This window comes from Wyeomyia smithii, chromosome 2 (genome assembly GCF_029784165.1).
Source record: "Wyeomyia smithii strain HCP4-BCI-WySm-NY-G18 chromosome 2, ASM2978416v1, whole genome shotgun sequence".
NCBI classification, from domain to species: Eukaryota; Metazoa; Arthropoda; class Insecta; order Diptera; family Culicidae; genus Wyeomyia; species Wyeomyia smithii.
Window position 1 is genome coordinate 19,242,121 of NC_073695.1, and position 16,519 is coordinate 19,258,639.

Below are 16,519 nucleotides of genomic sequence, written 5' to 3' on the forward strand. Positions count from 1 at the left end.
ACACGTACCTTTTTACTTCTTCCTTCCAGCAGTGGTTGTCCGATCGTTCGAAGCTGCACCCAAAGCAGCCAGCAGCACCAGTACAGCAGCACCAATACAGCCACCAGCAGTGAGCCGGGTGTGAGATCACTCAGCACAGCGACACGGACTCGACTGTCAACTGATGGCCTTGAATAATACACTCTTTTGTTTGGCTATTCGTACACACGGACTGGATTGTAATAGAACGACCACTTTGCACGTCCGTTTCTGTCGAGTGTTCGACGCGGAATGAGCATCACTGTGATGTTGCACACGCTTTGTTACTTCAGCGATGTTTATGTTTTTGTAAAATGATTGGGCATTTGTGTTAGGCGAGCAGCTTTCTCGGTCACATGAATTCGGACACCTTAGAATCTTGTGATTTATCCGTTTTTGATTACGGTTATTATGCCTAATAACTTTATTTATTTTATCAACACAGTTTGGTATTACAGATAGCTTCTAATCACTTTTTTCCAGTGTAATTATTTAGTGTCTAGACCTTAAGAAATTATCCTATTTTGTTAGCCCCGGGTAGCTCTCAAACGAGCGATCGTCGCATCCAGCGTGGCAATATCCAACCCGGAGCCAGGATATGCAGCCGCTCGGATTTGCTCCAGCGATTGAATAACATGATCCGGTGCCGGAGGTTCTACCGGCAGGTGGTCTCCCTGTGGCTGAAAACCGTTCTCATCGGCAAGATATGTCACCTGCACCCTGCTACCGTCAGGAGATAGGTAAGAAAAATATCCGTTCGCGTATTGACCACCAGCACCTCCGGACTGCGCTGCGCTGATATCGTTGCTGGTTTCGTACTTGTAGTTGTACGAACCGTCCGGATTGAGGCTATAGTCATCCACTAGGGTAACGGCTGACCGGTCGTCATCGCCACCAAAACGGCGTTGGGGTGCGGAAAGTGCTGTCACCAGCAACAATGATAACATAACCTGCAAGAAAATGCGAATGGTGTGAATAATCTTCCTGGGTGGTTTACTGTCATTCATATAAAAGTGAGTAGGGGACGCGCTCCAATAATCATCTCAACACCTATATTCATCTCTTCGCTTCTATTTGTCCAATTTACCGCCAAACTTTACTTTTTCATCAAATTTTATTTTCATAAAATTTTGAAGTAATTTTAATGTTATCTCTCGATGCAGTCTACTTACTTACTTCGAAGAAAAATAGTAAAATTTGTCGGTAAATGCGACTAATGAGAGCGAAGAGATGAATATGGGAGCGGTTCCCCTATTTGTTGAATAAAATTTACAAATATGTTGTGTTTTCAATTTAAGCGGAAAAATTTAATGAGGGAACATTCATAAACGACGTGGCATTTAAGGGGGAATTGCAGTTTTGTGACGAACTGTGACAAGGGCAAGAGTGGGGGGTCTCAATTTCATATCTATGACATATTAACTTATTCTTCAATTATGGGCAGTATCCATCTCTCTTAGTTTTTGGTTCGTAACTACAGGTCGAACTCGATTATCCGGAGTATCAAAAAAAAAATCCTTCCGGATAATCGAATCACAGAAAAATAGTTCAAATTTGCGATTAACGAACATAAAATAAATATTTCTTTCTGTTGTTTTACTTACATGATGCAGTGGCGTAACCGAAAATATTTCTGAGGCGAAAAGGGGTAAAATCTTGAGAAGCAAAGAAAAAAGGTGCACTCCAAAAGCTCAAACCGGAAAAAAATGTAAGATTATAGGTATTCAGGGTGTCTCAAAAAATCGATGTTGAAAAAGTCAAGGTGCGCAACCCTGAATTAAAAGATAATGTTATCTATAGCATTTTTGTAGAACATTTCGACTTTTTCAGGTTGCCCAAACGTGATTTACGAAAAAATGACTTTTTTAAGCTACAAAACCACTCTTCTGCACTTTTTTCAATTCTGTTCGATTTCTAAATTTTTCCATATATTTTTTTATTTTTGTGGGGTTGTTTTTGAATATTCTGCATGGTTTGGTTCAGCATTCCATTCAGTTTTTTGACTGCCAGAGCCCATTAAACATCACAAAAAAATTAATTTTTCTAATAATTTCTAAATAAAACCCTTCAAAACAAAAGTAAAAAAAATTTTAATCAAGAACTGAAGTTTCCATTGCAAAACGAGATTTACGACAAAAATTTACATGAAAAAAGATACTCGATATCTTATCGGGGAGCTGTGAAATTAGCATTTTTCTATGTGATGGAAAACTATGCATTTTAACAAATATGTTAAATAACCGTTTTATTTTGGGAGACAAAAAATAACAATATTCATACAACAAATGGATTGCTGATAACTTAGTAAAAGGTTGAAAAATTCGGAAAAATCTGCGAAAAAAGTTAGAACGAAAATTGTGATTTTAGTTCCTTCTAATAGAAAACTCAATGTTGCTCGTAACATGTAAGAGATAGAAACATGATGTCTTCGGTAAAGTTTCTTGTTTTAAAATAACCTAGAACTTTGTCGAGGACACCTTGCGTCTATCTCATTCTGATAGAAAAGTTAATTTTTGTATCTCACTCATTGGTGGATTGATCACCCATCTTTTTACATTAAAATGCATTTTTGAATATCCTGAAACTTCTTCGAACATACCTTATGGTTATAATCAACATTTGAATCACTATTTAGGAAGTTATACGCATAAACGGCAAAATAAAACACTGTGCAATGGAGATATTGAGCTTTAGTGGCGTTTTTGACAAAATGCATAGTTTTCCATCACATGTAAAAACGCCAATATCTCAGCCTCTCGATAAGATATCAAGGATCTTTTTTCATGTTAATTTTTGTCTTGAATTACGCTTTGCAGTAAAAATTTCAGTTCTTGATCAAAAGAATTTTATATATGTGTTTTGAAGGGTTTTATCTGAAAATTATGAGAAAAATTTACTTTTTTGTGATGTGAACACTCTATGAGTCAAATAATTGAATGCAATGCCGAACCAAACCATGCAAAATATCCAAAAACAACCCCACAAAAATAAAAATAAAAAAGTATATGGAAAAATTTGGGAATCGAACAGATTTGAAAAAAGGGCAGAAGAGTGCATTTGTAGCTTGAAAAAGTCATTTTTTCATAAATCTCGTTTGGGCAACCTGAAAACGATTTTTTAGAAAGTCGAAATGTTCTACAAAAATGCTATAAATAACATTATCTTTCAATTTAGGGCTGAGCACCTTGACTTTTTCAACATCGATTTTTTTTTTGGGACAGCCTAGTATTCAACCATTCCTGTGAATTGGGTTGCGGATAAATACGTTTAAAACGAAGTATATGCTAGCCGGCGGAACCGAAGCAGTAGCATTACGATCGACGGCGATGAGTTCGAGGTAGTCGACGAGTTGGTCTGTCTTGGCTCACTGGTAACCGATAATGATAATGATACCAGCCGTGAGATCCGGAGGCGTATTATCAGCGGAAGAGCCTACTATGGGCTCCACAAGCAATTGCGGTCGAACAGAGTAAGCCCCCGCACGAAATGTAACCTACATAAAACGCTCAGAAGACCGGTCGTTCTCAACGAGCATGAAACGAGGACAATGCTCGAGGAGGACCTGCGAGTGCTCGGAGTTTTCGAACGACGGGTATTAAGGGCGATCTTTGGCGGCGTGGCGTGCAGAAGAACGGAATATGGAGGCGAAGGATGAACCATGAGTTCGCGCAACTCTACGGCGAACCCAGTATTCAAAAGGTGGCCAGCCAGAACTGGACGGATACGCTGGGCAGGGCACGTTACGAGAATGCCGGACAACTACCCTGCGAAGATGGTGTTTGCCTCGAATCCGGCAGGAAGAAAACGACCAGGGGCGCAGCGAGCAAGATGGGTGGACCAGGTGGAACGAGATCTGGCGGAGAGTGCATGGTGTCTCAGGAATTGGAGAGCAGCAGCCAGTAACCGGGTGAATTGGAGAAACTTTGTTTATCAGGCTATGTCATGACGGAATGCCAAATAAATAAATAAATAATAGCCATTACCGTTCAATGACTGAAAAATAGTTTCCTCGTAAACATAACGCTAAACGAACCGGTGAGCAACTTCTTTACGACGATCTCACGTAAGTTGACGCGTTTTGACACGGCACCAAATTTGGTTGAATAGCTATAATCTTTTATTTTTCCGGTTTGAGCTTTTGGAATGCACTTTTTTTCATTTTGTCGATCAATATTATTTTCTTTTAGTTCGAATATGTCCCAAACATGCCTAAATTGAGATAAATAGTACCAAATATGCCAGAAGGGATAGTAAAGGTAAATTTTCGGAATTGTATTTTATTAAAAACGAACACTAAAAAATAAAATTCCAGATAACTGAGTCCGACCTGTAAATAAAATTCCGCAACGCAGTTTTTCTAATTGTTCCTCCCGTTTTTTAGCTGACATTTATATATGGTATCACATTACTAAAACTTAAGATAATATCTAGAAAAACACAAAACCGAGATTCTGATGCGCAATTTGCCTCTAAATCAAAATCTGAAGCGATGATATGTGTTTTTTGCATTAAAATGTTCGTTCATGTTTAGGAAAGACATTTGTAGCAAAGTAATGGTATTCTGATGAAAAAAAAAACTGAGATATTTATCACTAATCACTAAACTACGCAAAACATGTAAAATCGTCAAATCTAGAAAATCTATAACGAGCGTCTTAGCAGAGTGATTGAGATCAATCAAAGAAATAGTTATCGGTTTCCGTTATACTCTACTAAATTTTTTGGAAATAAATATTGAAATTCAGTCCGCAAATATATATTTCGACTGTGACGTACAGTCTTCCTCAGTGCTTATGTGGACTGGTAAAGAGCAAAGCGTAAATCCTGTTTTTTTATTTGTAGTAGGTAAAAATGAAAATTTAGCACCCTTAATTGGAGTTAGGTAGGGAATTATGCGGTCGATTGTTTACCGTACCATGTCTGGGGTTTTTGGGAAGCAGATTGAATAGCCATGAGGGGTGATTACCTGCGTCTTTATTGAGAAGCGTGCATGAGTGTTGTTTATAAATTTCTAAACTTTCAGCTACGTCTAATTTCCATAAATTATTAACGGGGCGGAGGAGGTGAGCTATGTGAGCTCTTCATGGCAAATATAGAAAGTACATTAGAGAAGAGGAACATCTTACCGATTCGATGGTGGAGGTATGTGGATGATATTTTTTGTATTTTGAAAAGGGCGGATCTTGAAACTTTTTTCATATCCCTTAATAATACCCATAAAAATATAAACTTCACAATTGAAAAAGAACTTAACAACAGACTCCCTTTCTTGGACGTCGTTGTAGTCAGAAAGTCTACGGACTTGGAATTTGAAATTTATCGGAAACCCACGAATACAAAACGGGTAATACCTAACACTTCAAACCATCCCTTCCAGCATAAAATGGCATCCTTCCATCATATGATCCACCGCATGGAAACTTTACCTCTAAGTGAAGTAGCCAAGCAAAAGGAACTGGAATATATTTTCGAAATTGCTAAACTTAATGGCTACAATGAAAGTATCATTCAAGCCATTGTTGATAAAAAGAAGCGTGCTCAAATTCGGAAATCTTTTACAACACTCACCCCAATAACAGAAGATCTGAAAAGGGTAGCCGTTGAATATGACGTTAACTTGACACGCCCACTTCGTTCAAAATTTAGAAAATTTGGGATGGATATTGTCTACACTAGTAGAAATACCCAACTCAAAACAAAATTAGGGTCTACCAAAGACCCTATTGATACCCTGAACAAAGCTGGAATTTATAAAATTGCATGCAGTCACTGTGACATGGTTTACATTGGACAAACTAAACGCAACCTAGGGATACGTTTCAAAGAACATTTCGCAGAAGTGACCAAAGCAAGTAAAGTTTCAACAAATGCCCCACCACACCATTTCAAATCAAAAGTGGCTGAACATATTTTTAACGAGGAACATCCACTAACTTCGGATAACATTCACCTCCTCCGCCCCGTTAATAATTTATGGAAATTAGACGTAGCTGAAAGTTTAGAAATTTATAAACAACACTCATGCACGCTTCTCAATAAAGACGCAGGTAATCACCCCTCATGGCTATTCAATCTGCAATCCCAAAAACCCCAGACATGGTACGGTAAACAATCGACCGCATAATTCCCTTCCTAACTCCAATTAAGGGTGCTAAATTTTCATTTTTACCTACTACAAATAAAAAAACAGTATTTACGCTTTGCTCTTTACCAGTCCACATAAGCACTGAGGAAGACTGTACGTCACAGTCAAAATATATATTTGCGGACTGAATTTCAATATTTATTTCCAAAAAATTTAGTAGAGTATAACGGAAACCGATAACTATTTCTTTGATTGATGTAAAATCGTGACTTTTTATGCTCAGCTTGCCTCTAAGCCTTCAAAACTCAAACGATGACATGCGATATTTCACATCAATACGTTCGTTGATATTTAGGAAAGACTTTTAAGGAAAATTACAAAAATAAGTACCTGCTTGAGAAAAAATAAAAAACATAAATCATGCAAATAATAACACTTTATGCTAAATTTGCCACCAAACCAACATTCAAAGTGATGATATTCAATTTTTAAAGTGAATATTGAACTCCAAGATGGCGACACGCGGTTCTTGGAAAACAGCCCCAAATGATCGCCCCATGTTCTACGGAAGCGGGATATTTTTCAGGGACCGGGAAGCCGCCATTTTTAATTCCGTGTTGGCGATTTTCCAAGCCGAGATGATCAAATACCATTTATTCATAGTTTTTCCAGAAACAGGATGATGCTCAGAAGCCAGAAAACATTCATAAGAGTGATCTCGAATTCCGAGATGGCGACTCCGGTTTTAAAAGAAATAACCTAAAGTGGTATTTGGCCAATAATTCCAATACTTTCGGGAGAGGAACTCAAGACCCGAGCATCGCCCAGGGCGACCCCATACAAATACTGGCCAAGCAGAAAAATGTCTTCAAATCAATGAAAATACATGGTTTTTATATAATTTTCGGACGCTGAGCACGAATTTGATGTTATTTGTGCACGAAAATGCGTGTTTTTCTTCGCTTCCGATTGAAAACCAGTTGTTCCTTTTCGAGTACTTTGTGAGTCTCATGGAAACTGCTGGAATGCTTTGTCTGATTTGTCTGCAAAAATTCAGATTTTTGGAGTCCGGGTGCAGATTTTATTTTGATCCACAGATTTTTGCAATTTTTCCATAGTTTCTGCAGAGTTTTCTTATATTTACACAGATTTTTTCAAATTTATTTTTGCAGACTTTCGCCAGCACGAGCAAAATATTTTCGAATCACGGATAAATTTCATAATATCGGTATAAATAATCAAAATTGATATTCTATAGTTGTGTGCTCCCAGATGGTCTCGAGGTACGATGCTGGCCTAACAAGCCAGTCGTCGTAGGTTCGAGTCTCGGCTCGGGAGAGACTGTTAGTGTCAGTAGGATCGTAGCGCTAGCCCCGCAATTGTCCTGTACACTAAACAGTTGGCTGCGGAGTCTGTGTATAACAAACAGAAGGTCAAGTTCCGAATCGGAATGTAGCACCAAGGCTTTGCTTTGCTAGTTGTGTGAACGACTACCACTCACGATACTTGAGTAACCGATCGGACCTTTTTTTTACGCTTTCCCGATCTGAATTGTATCCAATTTTCGACTGTTCGAACATACCACTTACTTTCTTACTTCCCCGGTGAAACATCCCTCAGGATATCACCGCAATCGATCACAATCGATCACATTGTTACGCCAACGCACTCGGTCCATAGCAGCTTGTCTACAGTTTCTTGAGCGCTCTATATTTCTACAGATCTTGCTCCTTTTGGTCCAAACACCAAACTCGTTGCGTGCCTCTACGTCTTGTACTGGCCAATTCGAGACCAACATCATTTTTGCGGGATTGTTGTCCAGGTTTCCTACAACATGTCCCGCCCATTGAACCCTTCCAACTTTAGCGACTTTCTGGATACTAGGCTCGCCGTAGAGTTGCGCCAGCTCGTCGTTCATTCATACTCCACCTAAGATAGTCCTAAGCACACGTCGTTTGAAAACGGGCAGTGCCTCCAAGTCTCCCTCGAGCATTGTCCATGTCTTGTGCCCGTAGAGTACTACCGGTCTTATGAGCGTCTTGTACATGGTGCACTTGGTACGGGGGCGAAGTTTGCCAGACCTCAACGTCTTATGGAGTCCGTAGCAGGAACGACTCCCAGCTACAGCCATAGGCGTAGCCAGAGGGGGGCAGGGGGGCCGTTGCCCCCCCCCCCTAGTTGATGGCGTTGATGCAGAATTTTTTTTCCAATAACTCTTAAAGCACAAAACGACATCTTTAGCGCATAGAAACATCTGTGTAAAGTATCACCCAAATCAAAAATAATTGAATTGAATGCTTATTGCGTGGAATTTCACAGGTTTTTCAGTTGATTCACCAAGGACTTTTCAGCGGCAAAAGTACCGGGCAAATCCGCCTGCATCAACTAGCTTGGAGGATTGGAACCGAACTATGACAATTCCTCACCGTGATTCTCCTGTAACCTCACTGAAAACATGGTTCGGTGAAGATAAGGCACCTGCCCACGTATTGTCCTTGCTGCATCCCGCTAACGTAATACGCATGCCGTTGGAAGCAGTGATGGAAACGAAACGAATATGATGCAATCGTCGTTTATTCATCATGTGTGCACTTTACGAAGTGTACAAGCCGCGACTAAACTCGAATCCTCTCAACCCATAATGAAATGATGATAGGGTGCATAGGTTTCTGGGAGAAAACAAACACATGACTAGACTACATCAGCTCTGAGAAGCGATTCGATCGTTGCGTTTGTCTCTCCATAGACCGGTAGTTACGGGAAGAAAGGATAGCAACAGGAGAAAATCATGTCGCCTGAACAGCAGCAGAGGTGTGGTGCGGTGAGAGGGAATGTGTGGGGGAAGGAACTACTTCGGCAGCGGTTGAGTTTAAGCGAGAGTAGGAGAGCATACACTGTCATTTTCTTTTATTTTCTGACGAAAAATCATATTCATGAGTCAAAAGAATAAGGATATAACAAGTTCTGATCGCTCTCTGTAACAGAGACGAATAACTTCATATACCGAGTTGTGCACATTGAGAACCACGTGTTGTGGTGTACACTAATGAATAGAAATATATCGTAAAGAGGAAAGCAAAAAGGGTGCACCAGCACCGATACTTTGTTTTTCGCATACTGACGACGATGTCGACGCATCCTAGGCTTGTTTTATATGTATTCATTAATCGCTAGAGGTGATTTTTTTCCTTCGCTGGTTGGAAGAGTTCAAACGCAAAACCGAAGCTTTCGTAATTTTTTACAAAGTTGACAATTTTGTTGGAGAGGTGGAAGTCTGGTATCAACATTGTAGTAGCATGAGAGCAGACCGTAAGAACTTGGAAGAGCTGGACCTTATAGACCAGCTTGCTGAAGTCCATTCTTTTTTCCCTGCGACTGAGAAAGCAATTAAAATTGCACTTTGCTCTACCATGTGAAACATGCACGATTGAACGCTCGTTCAGCACATTACGTCGGGTGAAAACTTGGCTGAGGTCAACAATGGTTGAGCAGCGGTTGAGTGCTCTCTGCTTGCTGGGTGTTTATCGGCAGATGGTTAACAACAATCGTGAAAAATTTACTGGTTTAGCGCTGGAGCGATTTGCGGAGGATAAAAGGAAGATGGTTTCTAAATGACGACATTCTTATTGTTATCTTTCTACGGTACGTTTAGTGTAAATTAAATTAAGGAATAATCAAATTTTTCACTCTGATGACAAGGACAACTTTTCACTGGTTGCCTTAATGTAACATCTCCCCTCATAAAACAGCCAATACTCTTGGAATCTGGAAGGCAGCGAAATGAGCTGTCTAGGTCGATCAGGGGTTTCTGGCTCTTTATCGCCTAGCTGCTTTCTTTATTGTCTAGTAGCTGTTCAGCAGTATCGATGGGTTGTTCTTCAGCAATGAATTGTGGTGTAGCTTCTAATGATGGCGTAAAAAGTTTTTGAACTTCTTTATGGTCAGCTGGTGGATCTTTAGAAGCAGGAGCCTTCAGGATATCTGCATCGTTTGACTCGTCTTCTTCGAACAGGAACAGTATCCTTCTTTGTGACCAAAGCGGTTGCAGTCCTTGCAAGGGTGGTTGTTGAAAAAGCAGTCCTTCACAAAACGCAGTTGACCGCATTGTCAACATGGTGTCTTCGGTTCCTTACCTTCTTGCTTCGAAGAATTTCACTGATACGGTGAACTCTTCCTGTCCCTGAAGGCGGGAACTGTAGATTTCGAGCCGCTGCTTTGTTGCTCGATGATCGTGGTGTCTCCCTTTAAGCTGACAAGGCGTTGATACTCATCAATTAACGATTGGACATTCCCTAGCATGAAAAGTAGTCTTGCCCGGACATCCGCATGTTTTGTGGCTTTAAATCCGCTGACGAAAATGAGGCACTTGAAATGGTCCGGTGTTAGGTTCAGGAACTGAAAATCTTCACAGGCTCGATTGACGTTGCCGCCGTAGCTGATAATATCTCCAGATTCGCATTTCACTAACTGCAGACACATGAACCGCTTCCGAACGTTGACGTTTGATGTTCGAAGATTTTATTGAGAATCTTGACGGTATCTTCAAATTTCACGTCCTTGGGAAGCTGTGGCAGGATGTAGTTGAGATATCGGCTATGCGAATGGGTGTCCAGCTTCTGGAGAAGTAGACGTACCTTCGACGCATCATTCAGCTGGCCTGCATCGTTCTCGAAGCGGTCCTGGTAGCGGTTAAACCAGCGTCCGAACGTAACTCCGTTTTCTTCGTCGAACACAAACTTGGTAATGTTCGATGAGAGGGACTCTAAAATCTGCTCCGGGGTGTGATACTGAGGCTGCTGCTGGGCCGCCATCTGCTGTAAAAGTTGGGCCATCTTGAGAATCATATTTTTGAATTCCCGGTTGCGGCTGCTGATGAACTCTATCTTCTGCCATGTTCGTGGGTTCTTGAGATCCTCGTTGCCAAAATGATATGTCCAATGAACTTAAGAGTTTTTACTAAAGAACATCTATTTATATTCGAGGTTGGACAAAGAATAAGCAAATTTTCCACTCTGATGTCTAGGACAACTTTTCACTGGTTGCCTCGATGTAACAATCACTAAACACTAGTATTTTTTTTTCCAAAATACCTTTATTTTACTTTTAAAATTTTGAAGAGCTTGCCTCCCCCCCTCCCTATCTGAAATTCTGGCTACGCCGTTGGCTACAGCACGGCTGCGGATTTCTCTGCTACAGTTGTTGTCTGACGTTACCAATGATTCGAGGTACACAAATTCGTCAACCACCTCGAAATCATCTCCGTCGATCACTACGCTACTGCCTATGCGAACTCTATCGCGCTCGGTTTCAGATACTTGGTCTTTCACGTATTCACCTTCAACCCAACCTTTTTTGCTTCATGTTTCAGCTTGGCGTACCATGGGCGTAGCCAGAATTTCAAGTTCTTCAAAATTTTAGAAGTAAAAAAATGGTATTATGAAAGATAGAAATACTAGTGTTCAGTGATTGTTACATCAAGGCAGTCACTGAAAAGTTATCCTTGACAATAGAGTGGAACATTTGATTGTTCTTTGTCCAACCTTGAATATAAATAGATGTTCTTTAGTAAAAACTCTTAAGTTCATTTAAACCCTTGTACATATCATTTTAGCAACGAGGATCTCAAGAATCCACGAACATGGCAGAAGATAGAGTAGATCAGCAGCTGCAACCGGGACTTCAAGATATGATTTTCAAGATGGCCTAACTTTTACAGCAGATGGCGGCCCAGTAGCAGCAGCCTCAGTATCAAACCCCGGAGCAGATTTTGGAGTTCCTCTCATCGAACATTACCGAGGCACCGAGAAATAAAATCTTCGGGGATCAAACGTCAACGTTCCGGAGGCGGTTCATGTGTCTGCAGTAAGTGAAATGCGAATCTGAAGATATTATCAGCTACGACGGCAACGTCAATCAAGCCTGCGAAGATTTTTAGTTCCAGAACCTAACACCGGACCATTTCAAGTGCCTCATTTTCGTCAGCGGATTGAAAGCCACAAAATATGCGGATGTCAGGGCAAGACTACTTTCCATGCTAGAGAATGAAAAGCCTGAATCACCAACTACTCTCCAATCGTTAATTGATGAGTATTAACGCTTTGAGCATCGATCATCGAGCAACAAAGCAGCGGCTCGAAATTCACGCCGTCAGGGATAGGAAGAAACGGTGCACTCTTCCTATCCCTGTTCGGCGAAATTCTTCGAAACAAGAAGGTAAGAGACCGAAGACACCATATTGGCAATGCAGCCAAATGCATTTTGGGAAGGACTGCTTTTTCAACAACTATCTTTGCAAAAATGGCAACCGTATTGGCCACAAAGAAGGATACGGTTCCTGTTCGAAGAAAACGAATCAAACGATGCAGATATCCTTAAGGCTCCTGTTTTTAAACCTGGCCAACCTGAGCGGTGAGACCCCCGATAACGATTTTGACGCCATGTTTTGGGCTTTTGGGCTGCTATCGTATGCACGCTACAGCTGCGCGTGAAAGGCATCCTTATCGTCACCGTTACTTCCTAGGCTAGTTACTGATGCTAACGTTGAAAAAACGGCCTCTGATCCTCAACTTGCACATTCTGTTGTAGGCCACCACCCATTTTGCCCTGCCCATCGCAATGAAAGCTGTGCCTATCTCGTGTGTGTTTCCGCAGCTGGCAGATGATGTAACCATCTCTGTACGTATGTACCGATACTCCCTTCCAGCATACCTCCTACAGCGCTACAATGTCGAAGTTGTGGACCCTCAATAAGTCGGAAAGTATCCGGGTACTTCCCAAAAAATCAAGAGACTTGCAGTTTCATCGTTAGTCCGTTTTCATTATCTAGGTCTATGCCGATTGCTCCGGTCCGTTATTTGCTTCCTGTAAGCAAAGCAATGTCTTTTTTTCCTGTATGGACTTTCTCACTGCGACCAGAATTCGTAGATCTATTGTGAGATATGCCCGGGTGTCTGCTGTATCCCGCACTTCTATTATTAGCAATACCACTATTGAGAAGTGGCATGCTTATTATTATTGTTTATCAGTGCTTGTGTGTAATGTGATACTCTTCCTTTTAGACGCTTACTGTTCTACTGTACTGCCGGTACCCGGATAACTGTCCCATAATGAAAAACAACATGTTGAGAAAACGGCGATTTAATGTTATCCGTGAATTTTCGAACTTCCAACTATTTTAAGCAATTACATCCAGAACCAATGATCATAACAGTTTCATTGAACCACAAGATTAACGTTAAGAACAAAAAACCATAGGTGGAATTGGTTTTACGTTATATAACTTGCAAAAAAGACAGAACGGGACAAAATATGCGGGTACATTTCAAAAGTACTCGTATATTTTGTCCCATCACATATAAATTCAACCAGCAACCGACAGTATCATCGGCAACGTAGATTGTACTACAGAAAAACGACATAGTTCTAGTTAATTAAATGACATACTTCTATATGCCTAAAATAATATCCGATATACACTAATCTGGAGCAAGATTATATGTTCGCAGTTTGTACCACTATGCAGTGGGACTGTAATGCGGGTACTTTCAATATGGGACAATCAACTTGGTATTTTTCATTTTTTTTTCATACAAAAGTATAAATTTTAATTTTATTCCGGAAAATATGATAACAATTAAGTCGACTGTCGATGATAACTCAAAAAAGAACAAAATCAATATGGGACTGTTTTGCGGGTACCGGCAGTGTACCGACTGCTCGTTCCTCTTGCCAAATATCACCAATTATAATTCTCTGCAGAAGTTTCGTCGTGCGTCCTTCTTGGCAGATTCGAATCTAGGACCATTCGCCCCCTTAATCCTGGGCCAAACATGAAGACAGTGTGGAGATATTTTTTTTGCTCGTCACCTTCCAGCGAAACGTAAGCCCACTTTTCTTAAAAAAAATTAGAGATAATTTTCTTACGCCCCCCTTAGCATCGAAATCTTGGTGAACAGACGCTTGGGTTGGCGAAGCATCGAACATACCAGTGCAGTGGATGTAAAAATTTGGGAGCAAACTGAAATCAGCTGATTGCAACAGTCTCGTGGATTGCCTTATTGACATTCATCAGGCGATATTGACAGACAAACAGATAGGATAAGCGTGTCCCACCTCTCCGTACATAATATAACGTGATGGATTCCAGTTCAACACAGCTTACTTGTTAAAAAATTATCTCAAATGACGTAATGCAATGCTAAGATCAAATGACACGTCGAAGGAAAGGAAAAAGTCATACTTCTCGACAGTCGTTCTATCAATTGAAACAGTCATCAGTTTCGTTTGAAATGAGCCGATGAACACTTTAAGGGTAAAAAGCAAAGCTAAGCCTTGGTGCTACATTCCGTATCGGAACTCGATCTTCTGTTTATTATACACAGACTTCGCAGCCAACTGTTAAGCAGCGGACAGGACAATTGCGGAGCTAGGCGCTACGATCCTACTGACACTAACAGTCTCTCCAGAGTCGAGACTCGAACCTACGACGACTGGCTTGGTAAGCCAGCATCTTACCTGGAGACCAGCTGGTAGGTGAACACTTTACGGGTATGAAACCCGTATTCAAACTCATTTAACAGTGAATGACAGCAGCCGAAAAAAATGAAGTATAAATGAAACTGATCGAATCTAAATGAGTGCAGATCGTTTTATTGGTTATAGTTGACCAGAAGGAAGGCTCGAGTTTAAAACAATAGTACACGAGGATAAACTTTCTTTCTAGGAAGAACTTGAAAACATCATTAAGGCACATTTAAAAACCGTAGCCAAGAACACCTCAATGGATTCAGTGAACTGATTAAAAAAAATTCTTGGCTAAGTACGAACTAACGAACCAGTTGACTTACAATCTCCAAAAATTGTTACAGAACCTTGCGGCAATAGAATCGAGCTCCACAGATAGTGAGATAGAATTTTTTCTAACTCGGTTAACTTCTGCAGCAAAGAACGCTGATTTTAAGCCGAAAAGAGTATGTTCTTGAAGTAGTGTTTCAAGAAAAACTGCAAGCCAAACTAATGAATTTTGTGAAATTATTCGTAAATTGCACAACACTCGGAAACAGTTAATGCGTTCCCTGTGAAAATGCTATTTGATGTTTGCTGTGGTGAAGCAAACATAAAATAGAATTTTCATAGAGAACGCAATGAGTATTTCCGAGTTTTGTGCTTTCGAAAATTCGAAATGGTGACTCGAAGTCGGCCATTTATGGATGCAATGAGGTTTCACCTTAACGCCAAAATCATATCGGTGGAACTTTAAAAAATGTATTGCTCGTATAAAACAATAAACAATAACTTCGTACTTCATATGTTGTATATAAAATATATTCAGAATGGTCTTAAAAACTGAGTATTAATAATTGAATCGAATAAGTAGAATGGATGTTGGCGTGACAAAATTTTAACGTCGATTATCAGAAGATTGTCTTGATTTAATTGGCAGATCATTTAAACCATTTTATACACACCATCACTAAATTTGCATTTATATTTTGTCCGCTTATATAGTGAATTAGTGATCAGTGTTTTAAATTTATAGCGACACTAACGCCCAACAATACATTTGGTTCAGTAACAGCTTATTGAGTTTTTAAACCTTAATCCGCTTGATAAACAGTTCGATGAGCTTCGAATCAACAAAAATGTTTGTTGAGTAGTTCGCTAACCAGCTCAAAAATAACCGAAATGGCTTAACCAATAACTGCAAATAAGTGTCACTAGTGAATTAGCGGAATACTGCCCACTATTGAAGGCTTCTTCTCAATAGAACGTGACGATTATAAACTTCACACAACACGTGGATATTCAACAATGACAACAGTCTTGACACCAACATCCTCATCCGAAAAAGCACCAAGTCCATGAGAGGTGTATGCATCTAACTGTTACATTTGTTGTTGCTTTTTTAACCGATGAATTAAGGTTAGTTCCAATAGAACATCCATCCACTTGACACGATTCTTTCTTTTCAATTAATATCAGAAGTCTAAGTTATTTTACATTTTAATCAGAAATCACTAACCAACGTAGACCACATTGCACTAATTCAGGAACGAAGTACGCGTCCGAATCTTCTTCGCGGAAAAATCTATTCAACTGAAACACGAACTTAAGTATCCCGAGGCTTTTATATGACAAAACAGTAAGCTACTATTTCGGACGCCTGAAACTAGAACGGCAAAAATTCGACATTAAATTACGATTCCCCCCGCTTCTACGCTCAAGCACTGTCTGCTGCAGTGGTGAGTTACATTAAAAGCAGACCAAAATTTTCGAAAAGCCATACCCCGCAGCGCAGCCTCCCAAACTGAACCCATGCTTCTTTCATTGATCAATCTCAACTGCAGAGAGCAACGAAGCAGGATAAGAGCCGGGCAATATCTGTTAGTCATGACCCGAAATGTCGATAACCCATAA

At 40.3% G+C, this 16,519-nt stretch overlaps 1 protein-coding gene across 1 annotated transcript; it reads right to left on the reverse strand.

The window, feature by feature from the left end:
* Positions 1–503: 503 nt before the first annotated feature.
* Positions 504–16,190, reverse strand: LOC129723494 (cuticle protein AMP1A-like). The gene is made up of 2 exons (XM_055677746.1): positions 16,125–16,190; positions 504–968 (listed from the first exon to the last, which is right to left on the reverse strand). Exons 1-2 carry the CDS (start codon positions 16,137–16,139, stop codon positions 546–548), a joined length of 438 nt encoding a protein of 145 aa, XP_055533721.1. The 5' UTR covers positions 16,140–16,190; the 3' UTR covers positions 504–545.
* Between the last annotated feature and the right edge of the window lie 329 nt (positions 16,191–16,519).